Source organism: Salmo salar, chromosome 03 (assembly GCF_965601325.2).
Source record: "Salmo salar chromosome 03, fSalSal1, whole genome shotgun sequence".
NCBI classification, from domain to species: Eukaryota; Metazoa; Chordata; class Actinopteri; order Salmoniformes; family Salmonidae; genus Salmo; species Salmo salar.
In genome coordinates, this window is record NC_138293.1 from 105,220,141 (window position 1) to 105,237,500 (window position 17,360).

Below are 17,360 nucleotides of genomic sequence, written 5' to 3' on the forward strand. Positions count from 1 at the left end.
CAGAATAATAGAACAGAATAAACAGAATAGAATATGACAGAATAGAATATGACAGAATAATAGACAGAATATAACAGAATATGACAGAATATAACAGAATAGAATATAACAGAATATAACAGAATAGAATATAACAGAATAGAATATAACAGAACAGAATAGAATATGACAGAATAGAATATAACAGAATAGAATATGACAGAATAGAATAGAACAGAATAGAATATGACAGACAGAATAACAGACAGAATACGAACAGAATAGAATATGACAGAATAGAACAGAATATGACAGAATATAACAGAATATAATATAACAGAATATGACAGAATAGAATATAACAGAATATAACAGAATAGAATATAACAGAATATAACAGAATAGAATATAACAGAATAGAATATAACAGAACAGAATAGAATATGACAGAATAGAATATAACAGAATAGAATATGACAGAATAGAATATGAACAGAAGAATAGAACAGAATAGAATATGACAGAATAGAATATGACAGAATATAACAGAATATAACATGACAGAATCAGAATAGAATATAACAGAATATAACAGAATAGAATATAACAGAATAGAATATAACAGAACAGAATAGAATATGACAGAATAGAATATGACAGAATAGAATATAACAGAATAGAATATGACAGAATAGAATATGACAGAATATAACATGACAGAATATAACATGACAGAATAACAGAACAGAATAACAGAACAGAATAGAATATGACAGAATAGACAGATAGACAGAACATAACAGAATAGAACAGAATAGAATATGACAGAATAGATCAAGACAGAATAATAGAATATGACAGAATGGAATATGACAGAATATGACAGAATAAAATAAGACAGAATAGAATATAACAGAATATAACAGAATAGAATATAACAGAACAGAATAGAATATGACAGAATAGAATATAACAGAATAGAATATGACAGAATATAACAGAATAGAATATAACAGAATATAACAGAATAGAATATGACAGAATAGAATATGACAGAATATAACAGAATAGAATATGACAGAATATGACAGAATAGAATATGACAGAATATAATATAATAGAACAGAATATGACAGAATAGAATATAACAGAATAGAATATGACAGAATATAACAGAATAGAATATGACAGAATAGAATATGACAGAATATAACAGAATAGAATATGACAGAATAGAATATGACAGAATATAACAGAATAGAATATAACAGAATAGAAAATAACAGAACAGAATAGAATATAACAGAATAGAATATAACAGAACAGAATAGAATATGACAGAATAGAATAGAACAGAATAGAATATAACATGACAGAATAACAGAACAGAATAACAGAACAGAATATGACAGAATAGAACAGAATATGACAGAATATAACAGAATATGACAGAATAGGTCATGACGGAATAGAATATGACAGAATAGAATATGACAGAATATAATAGAATATGACAGAATGGAATATGACAGAATAGAATAAGACAGAATAGAATATAACAGAATATAACAGAATAGAATATAACAGAACAGAATAGAATATGACAGAATAGAATATAACAGAATAGAATATGACAGAATATGACAGAATAGAATATGACAGAATAGAATATGACAGAATAGAATATGACAGAATATAACAGAATAGAATATGACAGAATAGAATATGACAGAATATAACAGAATAGAATATGACACAATATGACAGAATAGAATATGACAGAATAGAATATGACAGAATATAATATAATAGAACAGAATATGACAGAATAGAATATAACAGAATAGAATATAAGAGAATATAACAGAATAGAATATGACAGAATAGAATAGAATAGAACAGAATATAATATAATAGAACAGAATATGACAGAATATGACAGAATGGAATATGACAGAATATGACAGAATAGAATAAGACAGAACAGAATATAACAGAATATAACAGAACAGAATAGAATATGACAGAATAGAATATGACAGAATATAACAGAATAGAATATGACAGAATAGAATATGACAGAATATAACAGAATAGAATATGACAGAATAGAATATGACAGAATAGAATATGACAGAATATAATATAATAGAACAGAATATGAACAGAATAGAACATAATAGAACAGAATATAACAGAATAGAATATAACAGAATAGAATAGAATAGAACAGAATATAATAGAATATAACAGAATAGAATATGAACAGAATAGACAGAATAGAATAAACAGAATAGAATATAACAGAATAGAACAGAACAGAATATAGACAGATAATAGAACAGAACAGAATAGAATATAAACAGAATAGAACTATAACAGAATAGAATATCAATATAACAGACAGAATAGAACAGAACATAACAGAAATAGAACAGAATAGAACTAGAACAGAATAGAACAGAATAGAACAGAACATAACAGAATAGAATATAACAGAATAGAATATAACAGAATAGAATATAACAGAATAGAATATAACAGAATAGAATATAACAGAATAGAATATAACAGAATATAATATAACAGAACAGGAAATAACAGATCATAAACTGGGTGGAATTCCTATTGGCTGACAGCCGTGGTATATCAGGTATGACAAAACATTTGTATTTTTACTGCTCTAATTAGCATTTTAACAGGATGCTCACCTGTGTAGAGTCGGTGAAAGGGGGCGGGGGTCTGTTTCTCCCCCCTCTCTCTCCCCCCCTCCTCCTCCTCCCCTCCTCTCCCTCCTGCTTGGGTCTCAGAGGGGAGGAGGGTCTCAGGGGGGAGGCAGAGTGTGGAGCGGGGGGGCGAGGGAGTGGAGAGGAGGGGTGAGACCTCTCTCTCTGGACCTCCTGGTGTTGGAGACTGAGCCTGGGGGAGGACAGGGGGGTGAGGGAGGAGGTGGAGGGGGGAGGCGAACGGAGGGGAGTTTTATGGCAGTGGAGGGAAGGGGAGGGAGTGGGGCGTGGCGAGGGGCGGGGTTTGGGCTCGGAACTCCTCTTATTGGTCTTCTCTTCTAGCTCCGCCCTCTGTTCACTGGCCTTCAGACGCTCCTACAACAGAGAGAGAGAGAGCGGGGTGAGGGTGGGAGAGAGAGCGGGGTGAGGGTGGGAGAGAGAGCGGGGTGAGGGTGGGAGAGAGAGCGGGGTGAGGGTGGGAGAGAGAGCGGGGTGAGAGAGCGGGGTGAGGGCAGGAGAGAGAGCAGGGTGAGGGCGGGGCGGGAGAGAGAGTGTGAGAGAGCGTGTGTGTAACCTTGTGTTTACTTGCAGTGTGTGCGTTAGGGGTGTGTGTCTGTGTGTCCTCACCAGCAGTTAGGTGTGTACCAGGCCGTGTACCAGGTGTGGGTGTGTACTAGGTGTGTACCAGGTGTGGGTGTGTACTAGGCGTGTCCTAAGTGTGTACCAGGTGTGGGTGTGTACTAGGCGTGTCCTAAGTGTGTACTAGGTGTGGGTGTGTACCAGGTGTGTACTAGGTGTGGGTGTGTACCAGGTGTGTACTAGGTGTGGGTGTGTACCAGGTGTGTACTAGGTGTGGGTGTGTACCAGGTGTGTACTAGGTGTGGGTGTGTACCAGGTGTGTACCAGGTGTGGGTGTGTACCAGGTGTGTACCAGGTGTGTCCTCACCATCAGCTGAGCGTTCCTCTGTAGCTCCAGGACCTGAGCAGCGTGTTGTTGAATCATCATCAGCTCGTGTTGCCTCAGCATCTGTTGCTGTGACAACATCTGCAGCTGAGCCGCATGTTGCAGGGAACTTCCCGCTCCGTACACCGCCGGCCACAGGGGGGCGCCACCCCCATCCAACACATCTCCTCCTACGGGACGGACAGACGACACACAATTATAGGGTGATGCACGGCAAAGCAGTGTTCCACACAGCCCCCAAGTCATCCTCACATCGTACCGTAGCGTGGGACGTGTTCTGTGGATATAACCATCAGCTGTCCTGACTGGGGGTCTCTAGCCAGCTGGTAGGGAGGGAGGGCCTGGTGCAGCGGAGAGGGGCCTAAACCTGGGGAAGGACAGAGACAGACAGACAGACAGACAGACAGACGACGGAGACAGACAGACAGACAGACAGACAGGAGAGCAGACAGACGGAGACAGACAGGAGGCAGACAGACAGAGACAGACAGGAGACAGACAGACAGAGACAGACAGAGACAGACAGACAGACAGGAGACAGACAGACAGACAGGAGACAGACAGACAGACAGAGGAGACAGACAGGAGACAGACAGACGGAGACAGACAGACAGGAGACAGACAGACAGACAGACAGACAGACAGACAGACGAGACAGACAGACAGACGAGACAGACAGGAGACAGACAGACAGGAGACAGACAGACAGACAGACAGACAGGAGACAGACAGACAGACAGAGAGACAGACAGACAGGAGACAGACAGACAGGAGACAGACAGACAGGAGACAGACAGACAGACGGAGACAGACAGACAGACGGAGACAGACAGGAGACAGACAGACGGAGACAGACAGACAGACAGACAGGAGACAGACAGACAGAGACAGACAGGAGACAGACAGACAGACAGGAGACAGACAGACAGACGGAGACAGACAGACAGACGGAGACAGACAGACAGACGGAGACAGACAGACAGACGGAGACAGACAGACGAGACAGACAGACAGGAGACAGACAGACAGGAGACAGACAGACAGGAGACAGACAGACAGACAGAGACACAGACAGACAGAGACACAGACAGACAGAGACACAGACAGACACAGACAGACACAGACAGACACAGACAGACACAGACAGACAGACAGAGACAGACAGACAGAGACAGAGAGAGATTGTTAATCCATTATAGCAAATCCACAGGTCATCGAAGACTCTTCATAGGGTCAGGATACCGGGGGGACCGCTAGCCGGGATACCGGGGGAACCGCTAGCCGGGATACCGGGGGAACCGCTAGCCGGGGGACCGCTAGCCGGGTCGGGATACCGGGGGAACCGCTAGCCGGGGGGACCGCTAGCCGGGTCGGGATACCGGGGGGACCGCTAGCCGGGGTCGGGACACCGCGGGGACCGCTAGCCGGGTCGGGATACCGGGGGGACCGCTAGCCGGGGTCGGGACACCGCGGGGACCGCTAGCCGGGTCGGGACACCGGGGGGACCGCTAGCCGGGATACCGGGGGGGACCGCTAGCCGGGTCGGGATACCGGGGGACCGCTAGCCGGGTCGGGATACCGGGGGACCGCTAGCCGGGACGACCCCAGCTCACCTGCACTCTGGCCAACAGCTCACCTGCTCATAGTGTGTGTGTGTGTGTGTGTGTGTGTGTGTGTGTGGTATAGTGTGTGTGTGTGAGTGTGTGTGTAGTGGGTATAGTGTGTGTGTGTAGGTGTGTGTAGTGGGTATAGTGTGTGTGTAGGTGTGTGTAGTGGGTATAGTGTGTGTGTGTGTGCGTAGTGGGTATAGTGTGTGTGTGTGTGCGTAGTGGGTATAGTGTGTGTGTGTGTGCGTAGTGGGTATAGTGTGTGTGTGTGTGTGCGCGTAGTGGGTATAGTGTGTGTGTGTGTGTGCGCGTAGTGGGTATAGTGTGTGTGTGTGTGCGCGCGTAGTGGGTATAGTGTGTGTGTGTGTGTGCGCGTAGTGGGTATAGTGTGTGTGCGTGCGCGTAGTGGGTATAGTGTGTGTGTGTGCGCGTGTGGGTATGTGTGTGTGTGTGTGTGCGCGTAGTGGGTATAGTGTGTGTGTGTGCGCGTAGTGGGTATAGTGTGTGTGTGTGTGTGTGTGTGGTGTGATAGTGTGTGTGTGTGTGTGTGGGTATAGTGTGTGTGTGTGCGCGTAGTGTAGTGTGTGTGTGTGTGTGTGTGTGTGATAGTGTGTGTGTGTGTGTGTGTGTGTGTGTGTGTGTGTGTGTGTGTGTGTGCGTAGTGGGTATAGTGTGTGTGTGTGTGTGTGTGTGTGCGTAGTGGGTATAGTGTGTGTGTGTGTGTGTGTGTGTGCGTAGTGGGTATAGTGTGTGTGTGTGTGTGTGTAGTGGGTATAGTGTGTGTGTGTGTGTGTGTGTAGTGGGTATAGTGTGTGTGTGTGTGTGTGTGTGTAGTGGGTATAGTGTGTGTGTGTGTGTGTGTGTGTGTAGTGGGTATAGTGTGTGTGTGTGTGTGTAGTGGGTATAGTGTGTGTGTGTGTGTGTGTGTGTAGTGGGTATAGTGTGTGTGTGTGTGTGTGTGTGTAGTGGGTATAGTGTGGTGTGTGTGTGTGTGTGTAGTGTGTGGTGTGTGTGTGTGTGTGTGTGTGTGTGTGTGTACCGTAGGGGGATCCCGACAGCCAGATGGGCGGGGCTCCTTGGCGAGGCATCCAGGGGTGAGAGGTCAGAGGGGAGGAGTCGTGGGGCCAGCGGGCGGAGCCTCCAGTCACCATGAGGTTAGAGGTCATCAGGTTCGAGGTCATCAGGTTGGAGGTCAGGGCGCTGGACGCCAGGGGGGGGTGCATCTGGGTGAACTCTGCCAACTCCTTACTCTCTCTGATCAGACACACACACACACACACACACACACACACACACACACACACACACACACACACAAATATAAAAACGTCTAATTCAGGGAATCAATCCAACCAGGGACTCGACCCCTAACCCCACCAGGGACTCGACCCCTAACCCCACCAGGGACTCGACCCCTAACCCCACCAGGGACTCGACCCCTATCCCCACCAGGGACTCGACCCCACCAGGATCGACCCCACCAGGGAATCGACCCCAACCCCACCAGGGACTCGACCCCTAACCCCACCAGGGAATCGACCCCTAACCCCACCAGGGAATCGACCCCGAACCCCACCAGGGACTCGACCCCTAACCCCACCAGGGACTCGACCCCTAACCCCACCAGGGACTCGACCCCTAACCCCACCAGGGACTCGACCCCTAACCCCACCAGGGACTCGACCCCTAACCCCACCAGGGACTCGACCCCACCAGGGACTCGACCCCTAACCCCACCAGGGACTCGACCCCTAACCCCACCAGGGACTCGACCCCTAACCCCACCAGGGACTCGACCCCTAACCCCACCAGGGACTCGACCCCTAACCCCACCAGGGACTCGACCCCTAACCCCACCAGGGACTCGACCCCTAACCCCACCAGGGACTCGACCCCTAACCCCACCAGGGAATCGACCCCTAACCCCACCAGGGACTCGACCCCTAACCCCACCAGGGAATCGACCCCTAACCCCACCAGGGACTCGACCCCTAACCCCACCAGGGAATCGACCCCTAACCCCACCAGGGACTCGACCCCTAACCCCACCAGGGACTCGACCCCTAACCCCACCAGGGAATCGACCCCTAACCCCACCAGGGACTCGACCCCTAACCCCACCAGGGACTCGACCCCTAACCCCACCAGGGACTCGACCCCTAACCCCACCAGGGACTCGACCCCTAACCCTGATATGAATAATATCTACAGTTTCCTAACAGGTGATATGAATAATATCTACAGTTTCCTAACAGGTGATATGAATAATATCTACACTTTCCTAACAGGTGATATGAATAATCTCTACAGTTTCCTCACAGGTGATATGAATAATATCTACAGTTTCCTAACAGGTGATATGAATAATCTCTACAGTTTCCTAACAGGTGATATGAATAATCTCTACAGTTTCCTAACAGGTGATATGAATAATCTCTACAGTTTCCTAACAGGTGATATGAATAATCTCTACAGTTTCCTAACAGGTGATATGAATAATCTCTACAGTTTCCTAACAGGTGATATGAATAATCTCTACAGTTTCCTAACAGGTGATATGAATAATCTCTACAGTTTCCTAACAGGTGATATGAATAATCTCTACAGTTTCCTAACAGGTGATATGAATAATATCTACAGTTTCCTAACAGGTGATATGAATAATATCTACAGTTTCCTAACAGGTGATATGAATAATATCTACAGTTTCCTAACAGGTGATATGAATAATATCTACAGTTTCCTAACAGGTGATATGAATAATCTCTACAGTTTCCTAACAGGTGATATGAATAATATCTACAGTTTCCTAACAGGTGATATGAATAATCTCTACAGTTTCCTCACAGGTGATATGAATAATCTCTACAGTTTCCTAACAGGTGATATGAATAATATCTCGTTTCCTAACAGGTGATATGAATAATCTCTACAGTTTCCTGAATACGGCAGCCTTTCACAGGTGAGTCGTTGGTCACGCCCCTAACCTGAGCAACTTCTCCTGCTCGCGCTCCAGGCACCCCAGTCTGTCGCCACGGTGACGGGCTCGCTCGTCCCCCCGCTCCTCGTCTGTTTGGAACGACAGAATAGAACACAGTGACCCATAATGCACTGCTTCGATAACAGTAGATTTGGTGATATCTGGTCTATTAAAATATACTGAACTAAAATATCAAATGCAACATTTTTTTTCAAATATTTTTACCGACTTACAGTTCATACGGAAATCAGTAAATTTAAATAAATAAAATTAGGCCCTAATCTATGGATTTCACATGACTGGGAATACAGATATGCATCTGTTGGTCACAGATACAGTGAGGGAAAAAAGTATTTGTACGTTTGCCCACTGACAAAGAAATGATCAGTCTATAATTTTAATGGTAGGTTTATTTGAACAGTGAGAGACAGAATAACAACAAAAAAATCCAGAAAAACGCATGTCAAAAATGTTATAAATTGAAATAACGTTGGCCTTGAAATAGCTTCACTAATGACGGTGATATCCTTCAACTTCTACTGGGTTTCCAAATACCCCCCCCCCATATAGCCCCCCCTAATAGCCCCCCCTATATACCCCCCCCCTATATAGCCCCCCCTATATAGCCCCCCCTATATATCCGCCCCCCCCGTTTGCAACGCCAGGGTTGTGGGTTCGATTCCCACAGGGGGCCAGCCCAAACAAAACTTTTTTTTTTTTAAATGCATGAAATGAAATGTCTGCATTCACTACTGTAAATCGCTCTGGATAAGAGCGTCTGCTAAATTACTAAAATGTAAAATGTTTCCCCCCAATATGCCCCCCTATATAGCCCCCCCTATATAGCCCCCCTATATATCCCCCCCTATATAGCCCCCCCTATATAGCCCCCCCATGAGAGGCATAATGAGTCATGTCAAACTGTGTTGAATTGTAGGAAGTGTCTTAAAATGTCAAAACATATGAAAACTGTTTGTCCCCCCCCCCCCCCCCCCATATCTAAACCCCAGTTACCCCCTTTGGTATAAAAGGTGTAAATAAACAGCCAGTCTCACCTTTAACCCCTGCGTGCAGCACTAGAGGTCTCTGCGAGTCTGTATTGCTACTGTCCCTCTGTCTGGCCACGGCCACAGCGATCCCTACAGGAGGGTGACGGACCTCTCCCCCACCCTCGCCTGGCCCCGCCCCCTCGCCGTCGGGACGTTCCACCTCTCTCTTCATCAGCCTCCCCCCCGCTCCTCCTCCTCCTCCTTCCAGTCTCATGAACGCCAGGCCTCCGAACGAGGCTTGGTTGTCCGTGTTCTGCCTAGAGGACACCCGGCGTTCAGGTGGGAAAGTCCCGCTGTATTTGATTAGACTCTGCATGGCTGACACTTCTCCTCCTTCTGTTCCCTCATCAGTCCCTCCTCCCCCGCTGCCTCTCCTCCTTCCCACCACTGGGGGGTACAGGGCTGAGGTGTCCATGTAACGCCTCTGTCCCTCCTCTCCTCCTCTCTGGGGTTGGGGCGAAGGGTGGGGGGAATTTGTGTGTCTGTTTTGGGGTGCGTGGGGGTTGGATGGGGGTCTGTTGAGTTCCGGCTGGTTGTGGTGTGAGGGTTGAGTGTGTGTGCGTGTCTGCTGTGCGGAGTGTGTGTGTGTGTGTTGAGAGTGTGCGTGTCCGTGCTGGGAGGCCAGCGCTGCCATATGACTGGTGGCGTAGTTAGCCAATGGGCTGATGGGGTTCCATTTAAGCCCTTCCCCCACTCGCTCCAGGCCCAATCGGACGGCATGTTTTGGCGTGTCCCTGGGGTCCGGGCTGAACCCTGATTGGCTGACGTAACCGTCTCGTTTCAGAGCCGAACCGTTGGAGCAGATCACAGAGCCCTCCTCCCGCTCTCTCTGATTGGACAAATCACCAGGAAGAGAAGGGCGACGGTCCAATAGAGTCTTTTCAGGAAACCTGGAGATCTCCCTCTCTCTTTCTCTCTCCCTCTCTCTTTCTTGTTCTCTCTCTCTTTCTCGTTCTCTCTCCCTCTCTCTCTGTTTGTCATGTTTGTCCCTGGCCTGCGAGGCGATCTGGATTGGGCCGACCCGCTCATCATAGACCTCCACGGAAGGCACGTAAGTGGGCGCGCTCACACGCTGTTCCCTGATAGGCTCCCGGTGTGCAGTGTAGGTGGGGCCAGGGAGGAGTCCACCGCTGTAGGTAGATTCAGTCTTTCTCAGCCTGTCTGTGTGTGTGTGGGGGTTAGGGTTAGGGTTGGGGTTAGGGGAGCGAATAGGTGCGTCATCAGTCTCTGGGTAACGTCCAGAAGAGGAGGAGCCCTGGAGGGGACGAGGAGCAGACGGGCGGTGGAGGAAAGCCTCTCTTTCTCGTTCTCTGTGGCGTTCTCTCTCTCCACTCCTCCCATCCTGCTGTGTCAGATCTACCACACTGTACGAACGAGGTTCCTCTCTCGACCGCTCCCTCTCTCCTCTGTCTCTCTCCTCGCGGTAGAGTCTGTCTCTGCCCCGCTCCTGAGGCTCCTCTCTGTCCTCGCGGTAGAGTCTGTCTCGGTCTCTGCCCCCTTCCTGGGGCTCCTCTCTCTCTCTCTCCTCGCGGTAGAGTCTGTCTCGGTCTCTGACCCCCTCCTGAGGCTCCTCTCTCTCCCTCTCCTCGCGGTAGAGTCTGTCTCGGTCTCTGACCCCCTCCTGGGGCTCCTCTCTCTCCCTCTCCTCGCGGTAGAGTCTGTCTCGGTCTCTGACCCCCTCCTGGGGCTCCTCTCTCTCCCTCTCCTCGCGGAAGAGTGTGTCCCGGTCCCTGACCCCCTTCCGGGAGGTACTCAGGGGGGGGATGGGGCTGGGGGGGACAGAGGAGGGTTGAAGAGGCGGCTGGGGTAACGACACCGGCAGGAAGAACCTCTCTGGAACACAAACACCACAAAAACACCAAATCCATCAGACCACATCCTCCAACAACACCACCACCACACCCATCAGACCACATCCTCCAACAACACCACCACCACACCCATCAGGACACACCACCACATCCATCAGACCACATCCTCCAACAACACCACCACCACACCCATCAGGACACACCACCACATCCATCAGACCACATCCTCCAACAACACCACCACCACCACACCCATCAGGACACACCACCACATCCATCAGACCACATCCTCCAACAACACCACCACCACACCCATCAGACCACATCCTCCAACAACACCACCACCACACCCATCAGGACACACCACCACATCCATCAGACCACATCCTCCAACAACACCACCACCACACCCATCAGGACACACCACCACATCCATCAGACCACATCCTCCAACAACACCACCACCACCACACCCATCAGGACACACCACCACATCCATCAGACCACATCCTCCAACAACACCACCACCACACCCATCAGACCACATCCTCCAACAACACCACCACCACACCCATCAGGACACACCACCACATCCATCAGACCACATCCTCCAACACCACCACCACCACATCCATCAGGACACACCACCACATCCATCAGACCACATCCTCCAACAACACCACCACCACACCCATCAGGACACACCACCACATCCATCAGACCACATCCTCCAACAACACCACCACCACCACATCCATCAGGACACACCACCACATCCATCAGACCACATCCTCCAACAACACCACCACCACACCCATCAGGACACACCACCACATCCATCAGACCACATCCTCCAACAACACCACCACCACATCCATCAGACCACATCCTCCAACAACACCACCACCACCACACCCATCAGGACACACCACCACATCCATCAGACCACATCCTCCAACAACACCACCACCACCACACCCATCAGGACACACCACCACATCCATCAGACCACATCCTCCAACAACACCACCACCACACCCATCAGACCACATCCTCCAACAACACCACCACCAGACCCATCAGGACACACCACCACATCCATCAGACCACATCCTCCAACAACACCACCACCACATCCATCAGACCACATCCTCCAACAACACCACCACCACCACACCCATCAGGACACACCACCACATCCATCAGACCACATCCTCCAACAACACCACCACCACCACACCCATCAGGACACACCACCACATCCATCAGACCACATCCTCCAACAACACCACCACCACATCCATCAGACCACATCCTCCAACAACACCACCACCACACCCATCAGGACACACCACCACATCCATCAGACCACATCCTCCAACAACACCACCACCACCACATCCATCAGGACACACCACCACATCCATCAGACCACATCCTCCAACAACACCACCACCACACCCATCAGGACACACCACCACATCCATCAGACCACATCCTCCAACAACACCACCACCACACCCATCAGGACACACCACCACATCCATCAGACCACATCCTCCAACAACACCACCACCACCACACCCATCAGGACACACCACCACATCCATCAGACCACATCCTCCAACACCACCACCACCACACCCATCAGGACACACCACCACATCCATCAGACCACATCCTCCAACACCACCACCACCACACCCATCAGGACACACCACCACATCCATCAGACCACATCCTCCAACAACACCACCACCACACCCATCAGGACACACCACCACATCCATCAGACCACATCCTCCAACAACACCACCACCACACCCATCAGGACACACCACCACATCCATCAGACCACATCCTCCAACAACACCACCACCACCACACCCATCAGGACACACCACCACATCCATCAGACCACATCCTCCAACACACCACCACCACCACACCCATCAGGACACACCACCACATCCATCAGACCACATCCTCCAACAACACCACCACCACACCCATCAGGACACACCACCACATCCATCAGACCACATCCTCCAACAACACCACCACCACACCCATCAGGACACACCACCACATCCATCAGACCACATCCTCCAACAACACCACCACCACCACACCCATCAGGACACACCACCACATCCATCAATTTGCTGAGTAGAGTGTTTAAGGTCAATTTCACTGGGCATCCCCCAAAGCCAACACCTCCTTTGGCCTCCTTTTCTTCCAGCTCTCTGCTGCCAATGACTGGAACGAATTGCAAAAATCTCTGGAGACTCATATCTTTAACTTTAAGCATCAGCTGTCAGAGCAGCTTACCGATCACTGTACCTGTTAGAGGGCGACCGATTAATCGGAATGGCCGATTAATTAGGGCCGATTTCAAGTTTTCATAACAATCGGTAATCGGTATTTTTGGCCACCGATTTGCCGATTTTTTTACATTTATTTTTTACACCTTTATTTAACTGGTCAAGTCAGATTAAGAACACATTCTTATTTTCAATGACGGCCTAGGAACGGGGGTTAACTGCCTTGTTCTGGGGGGATTCGTTTTTGCAACCTTCTGGTTACTAGTCCAACGCTCTAACCACCTGCTTTACATTGCACTCCACGAGGAGCCTGCATGGCTGTTACGCGAGGGCAGCAAGAAGCCAAGGTAAGTTGCTAGCTAGCATTAAACTTATTTTATAAAAAACTATCAATCTTAACATAATCACTAGTTAACTACACATGGTTGATGATATTACTAGTTTATCTAACGTGTCCTGCGTTGCATATAATCGATGCAGTGCCTGTTAATTTATCATTGAATCACAGCCTACTACGACAAACGGGTGATGATTTAACAAGCGCATTTGCGAAAAAAGCACTGCCGTTGCACCAATGTACCATAAACATCAATGCCTTTCTTAAAATCAATACACAAGTATATATTTTTAAACCTGCATATTTAGTTAATATTGCCTGCTAACATGAAATTGTGTCACTGCTCTTGCGTTCATTGCCTGGCTCGTTCCGAACTAATTTGCCAGAATTTTACATAATTATGACATACCATTGAAGGTTGTGCAATGTAACAGGAATATTTAGACTTATGGATGCCAACCATTAGATAAAATACGGAACAGTATTTCACTGAAAGAAAAAAACGTTTTGTTTTTCGAGATGATAGCTTCCGGATTCGACCATTTTAAATGGCCAAAGGCTCGTATTTCTGTGTGTTTATTATACACTGCTCAAAAAAATAAAGGGAACACTTAAACAACACAATGTAACTCCAAGTCAATCACACTTCTGTGAAATCAAACTGTCCACTTAGGAAGCAACACTGATTGACAATACATTTCACATGCTGTTGTGCAAATGGAATAGACAACAGATGGAAATTATAGGCAATAAGCAAGACACCCCCAATAAAGGAGTGGTTCTGCAGGTGGGGACCACAGACCACTTCTTAGTTCCTATGCTTCCTGGCTGATGTTTTGGTCACTTTTGAATGCTGGTGGTGCTTTCACTCTAGTGGTAGCATGAGACAGAGTCTACAACCCACACAAGTGGCTCAGGTAGTGCAGCTCATCCAGGATGGCACATCAATGCGAGCTGTGGCAAGAAGGTTTGCTGTGTCTGTCAGCGTAGTGTCTAGAGCATGGAGGCGCTACCAGGAGACAGGCCAGTACATCAGGAGACGTGGAGGAAGCCGTAGGAGGGCAACAACCCAGCAGCAGGACCGCTACCTCCGCCTTTGTGCAAGGAGGAGCAGGAGGAGCACTGCCAGAGCCCTGCAAAATGACCTCCAGCAGGCCACAAATGTGCATGTGTCTGCTCAAACGGTCAGAAACAGACTCCATGAGGGTGGTATGAGGGCCCGACGTCCACAGGTGGGGGTTGTGCTTACAGCCCAACACCGTGCAGGACGTTTGGCATTTGCCAGAGAACACCAAGATTGGCAAATTCGCCACTGGCGCCCTGTGCTCTTCACAGATGAAAGCAGGTTCACACTGAGCACATGTGACAGACATGACAGAGTCTGGAGACGCCGTGGAGAACGTTCTGCTGCCTGCAACATCCTCCAGCATGACCGGTTTAGCGGTGGGTCAGTCATGGTGTGGGGTGGCATTTCTTTGGGGGGCCGCACAGCCCTCCATGTGCTCGCCAGAGGTAGCCTGACTGCCATTAGGTACCGAGATGAGATCCTCAGACCCCTTGTGAGACCATATGCTGGTGCAGTTGGCCCTGGGTTCCTCCTAATGCAAGACAATGCTAGACCTCATGTGGCTGGAGTGTGTCAGCAGTTCCTGCAAGAGGAAGGCATTGATGCTATGGACTGGCCCGCCCGTTCCTCAGACCTGAATCCAATTGAGCACATCTGGGACATCATGTCTCGCTCCATCCACCAACGCCACGTTGCACCACAGACTGTCCAGGAGTTGGCGGATGCTTTAGTCCAGGTCTGGGAGGAGATCCCTCAGGAGACCATCCACCACCTCATCAGGAGCATGCCCAGGCGTTGTAGGGAGGTCATACAGGCACGTGGAGGCAACACACACTGCTGAGCCTCATTTTGACTTGTTTTAAGGACATTACATCAAAGTTGGATCAGCCTGTAGTGTGGTTTTCCACTTTAATTTTGAGTGTGACTCCAAATCCAGACCTCCATGGGTTGATAAATTGGATTTCCATTGATTATTTTTGTGTGATTTAGTTGTCAGCACATTCAACTATGTAAAGAAAAAAGTATTTAATAAGATTATTTCTTTCATTCAGATCTAGGATGTGTTGTTTAAGTGTTCCCTTTATTTTTTGAGCAGTATATTATAATTAAGTCTATGATTTGATAGAGCAGTCTGACTGAGCGATGGTAGGCACCAGCAGGCTCGTAAGCATTCATTCAAACAGCACTTTTGCTTCAAGCATTGCGCTGTTCATGACTTCAAGCCTGTCAACCCCCGAGATTAGGCTGGTGTAACCGATGTGAAATGGCTAGCTAGTTAGCTGGGTGCGCGCTAATAGCGTTTCAAACGTCACTCGCTCTGAGACTTGGAGTAGTTGTTCCCCTTGCTCTACATGGGTAACGCTGCTTCGAGGATGGCTGTTGTCGATGTGTTCCTGGTTCGAGCCCAGGTAGGGGCGAGGAGAGGGACGGAAGCTATACTGTTACACTGGCAATACTAAAGTGCCTATAAGAACATCCAATAGTCAAAGGTATATGAAATACAAATCGTATAGAGAGAAATAGTCCTGTAATTCCTATAATAACTACAACCTAAAACTTCTTACCTGGGAATATTGAAGACTCATGTTAAAAGGAACCACCAGTTTTCATATGTTCTCATGTTCTGAGCAAGGAACTTAAACGTTAGCTTTCTTACATGGCACATATTGCACTTTTACTTTCTTCTCCAACACTTTGTTTTGCATTATTTAAACCAAATTGAACATGTTTCATTATTTATTTGAGGCTAAATTGATTTTATTGATGTATTATATTAAGTTAAAATAAGTGTTCATTCAGTATTGTTGTAATTGTCATTATTACAAATAAATGTAAATGTTTTTATTTATTTTTTAAGTAAAAAATAAATAAAAAAATAAATAAAAAACGGACGATTAATCGGCATCGGATTTTTTTGAAAAAAAGTTATGTAAATCAACGACCAATAATGCCTTTTTATTGGGGCTAAGATAGTCTATTACAAATCAATACTTTGATATGAAGGCAGTATGGTCTGAAGAGAGCCGTATTTCAATCTGAAGGCAGTATGGTCTGAAGAGACTGAAATGAGGCCGTATTTCAATCTGAAGGCAGTACGGTTTGAAGAGACTGAAATGAGACCGTATTTCAATCTGAAGGCAGTACGGTTTGAAGAGACTGAAATGAGACCGTATTTCAATTCTGAAGGCAGTACGGTTTGAAGAGACTGAAATGAGACCGTATTTCATTCTGAAGGCAGTATGGTTTCAAGAGACCGTATTTCAATCTGAAGGCAGTACGGTTTGAAGAGACCATATTTCAATCTGAAGGCAGTATGGTTTGAAGCAGTACGGTTTGAACGAGACCATATTTCAATCTGAAGGCAGTACGGTTTGAAGAGACCGTATTTCAATCTGAAGGCAGTATGGTTTGAAGAGACTGAAATGAGGCCATATTTCAATCTGAAGGCAGTATGGTTTCAAGAGACCCGTATTTCAATCTGAAGGCAGTATGGTTCGAAGAGACTGAATATTTTGG

General features: G+C 47.5%; 1 protein-coding gene across 1 annotated transcript in view; it reads right to left on the minus strand.

The window, feature by feature from the left end:
• tnrc18 (trinucleotide repeat containing 18) overlaps positions 1-17,360 on the minus strand; it is an 86,590-nt gene that overhangs the window by 45,139 nt on the left and 24,091 nt on the right. The window contains 6 exon segments of the mRNA XM_082973151.1: positions 2,691-3,080; positions 3,652-3,839; positions 3,929-4,036; positions 6,316-6,530; positions 8,264-8,345; positions 9,312-11,138. Of these exon segments, the coding sequence (XP_082829277.1) occupies positions 2,691-3,080; positions 3,652-3,839; positions 3,929-4,036; positions 6,316-6,530; positions 8,264-8,345; positions 9,312-11,138 (2,810 nt within the window).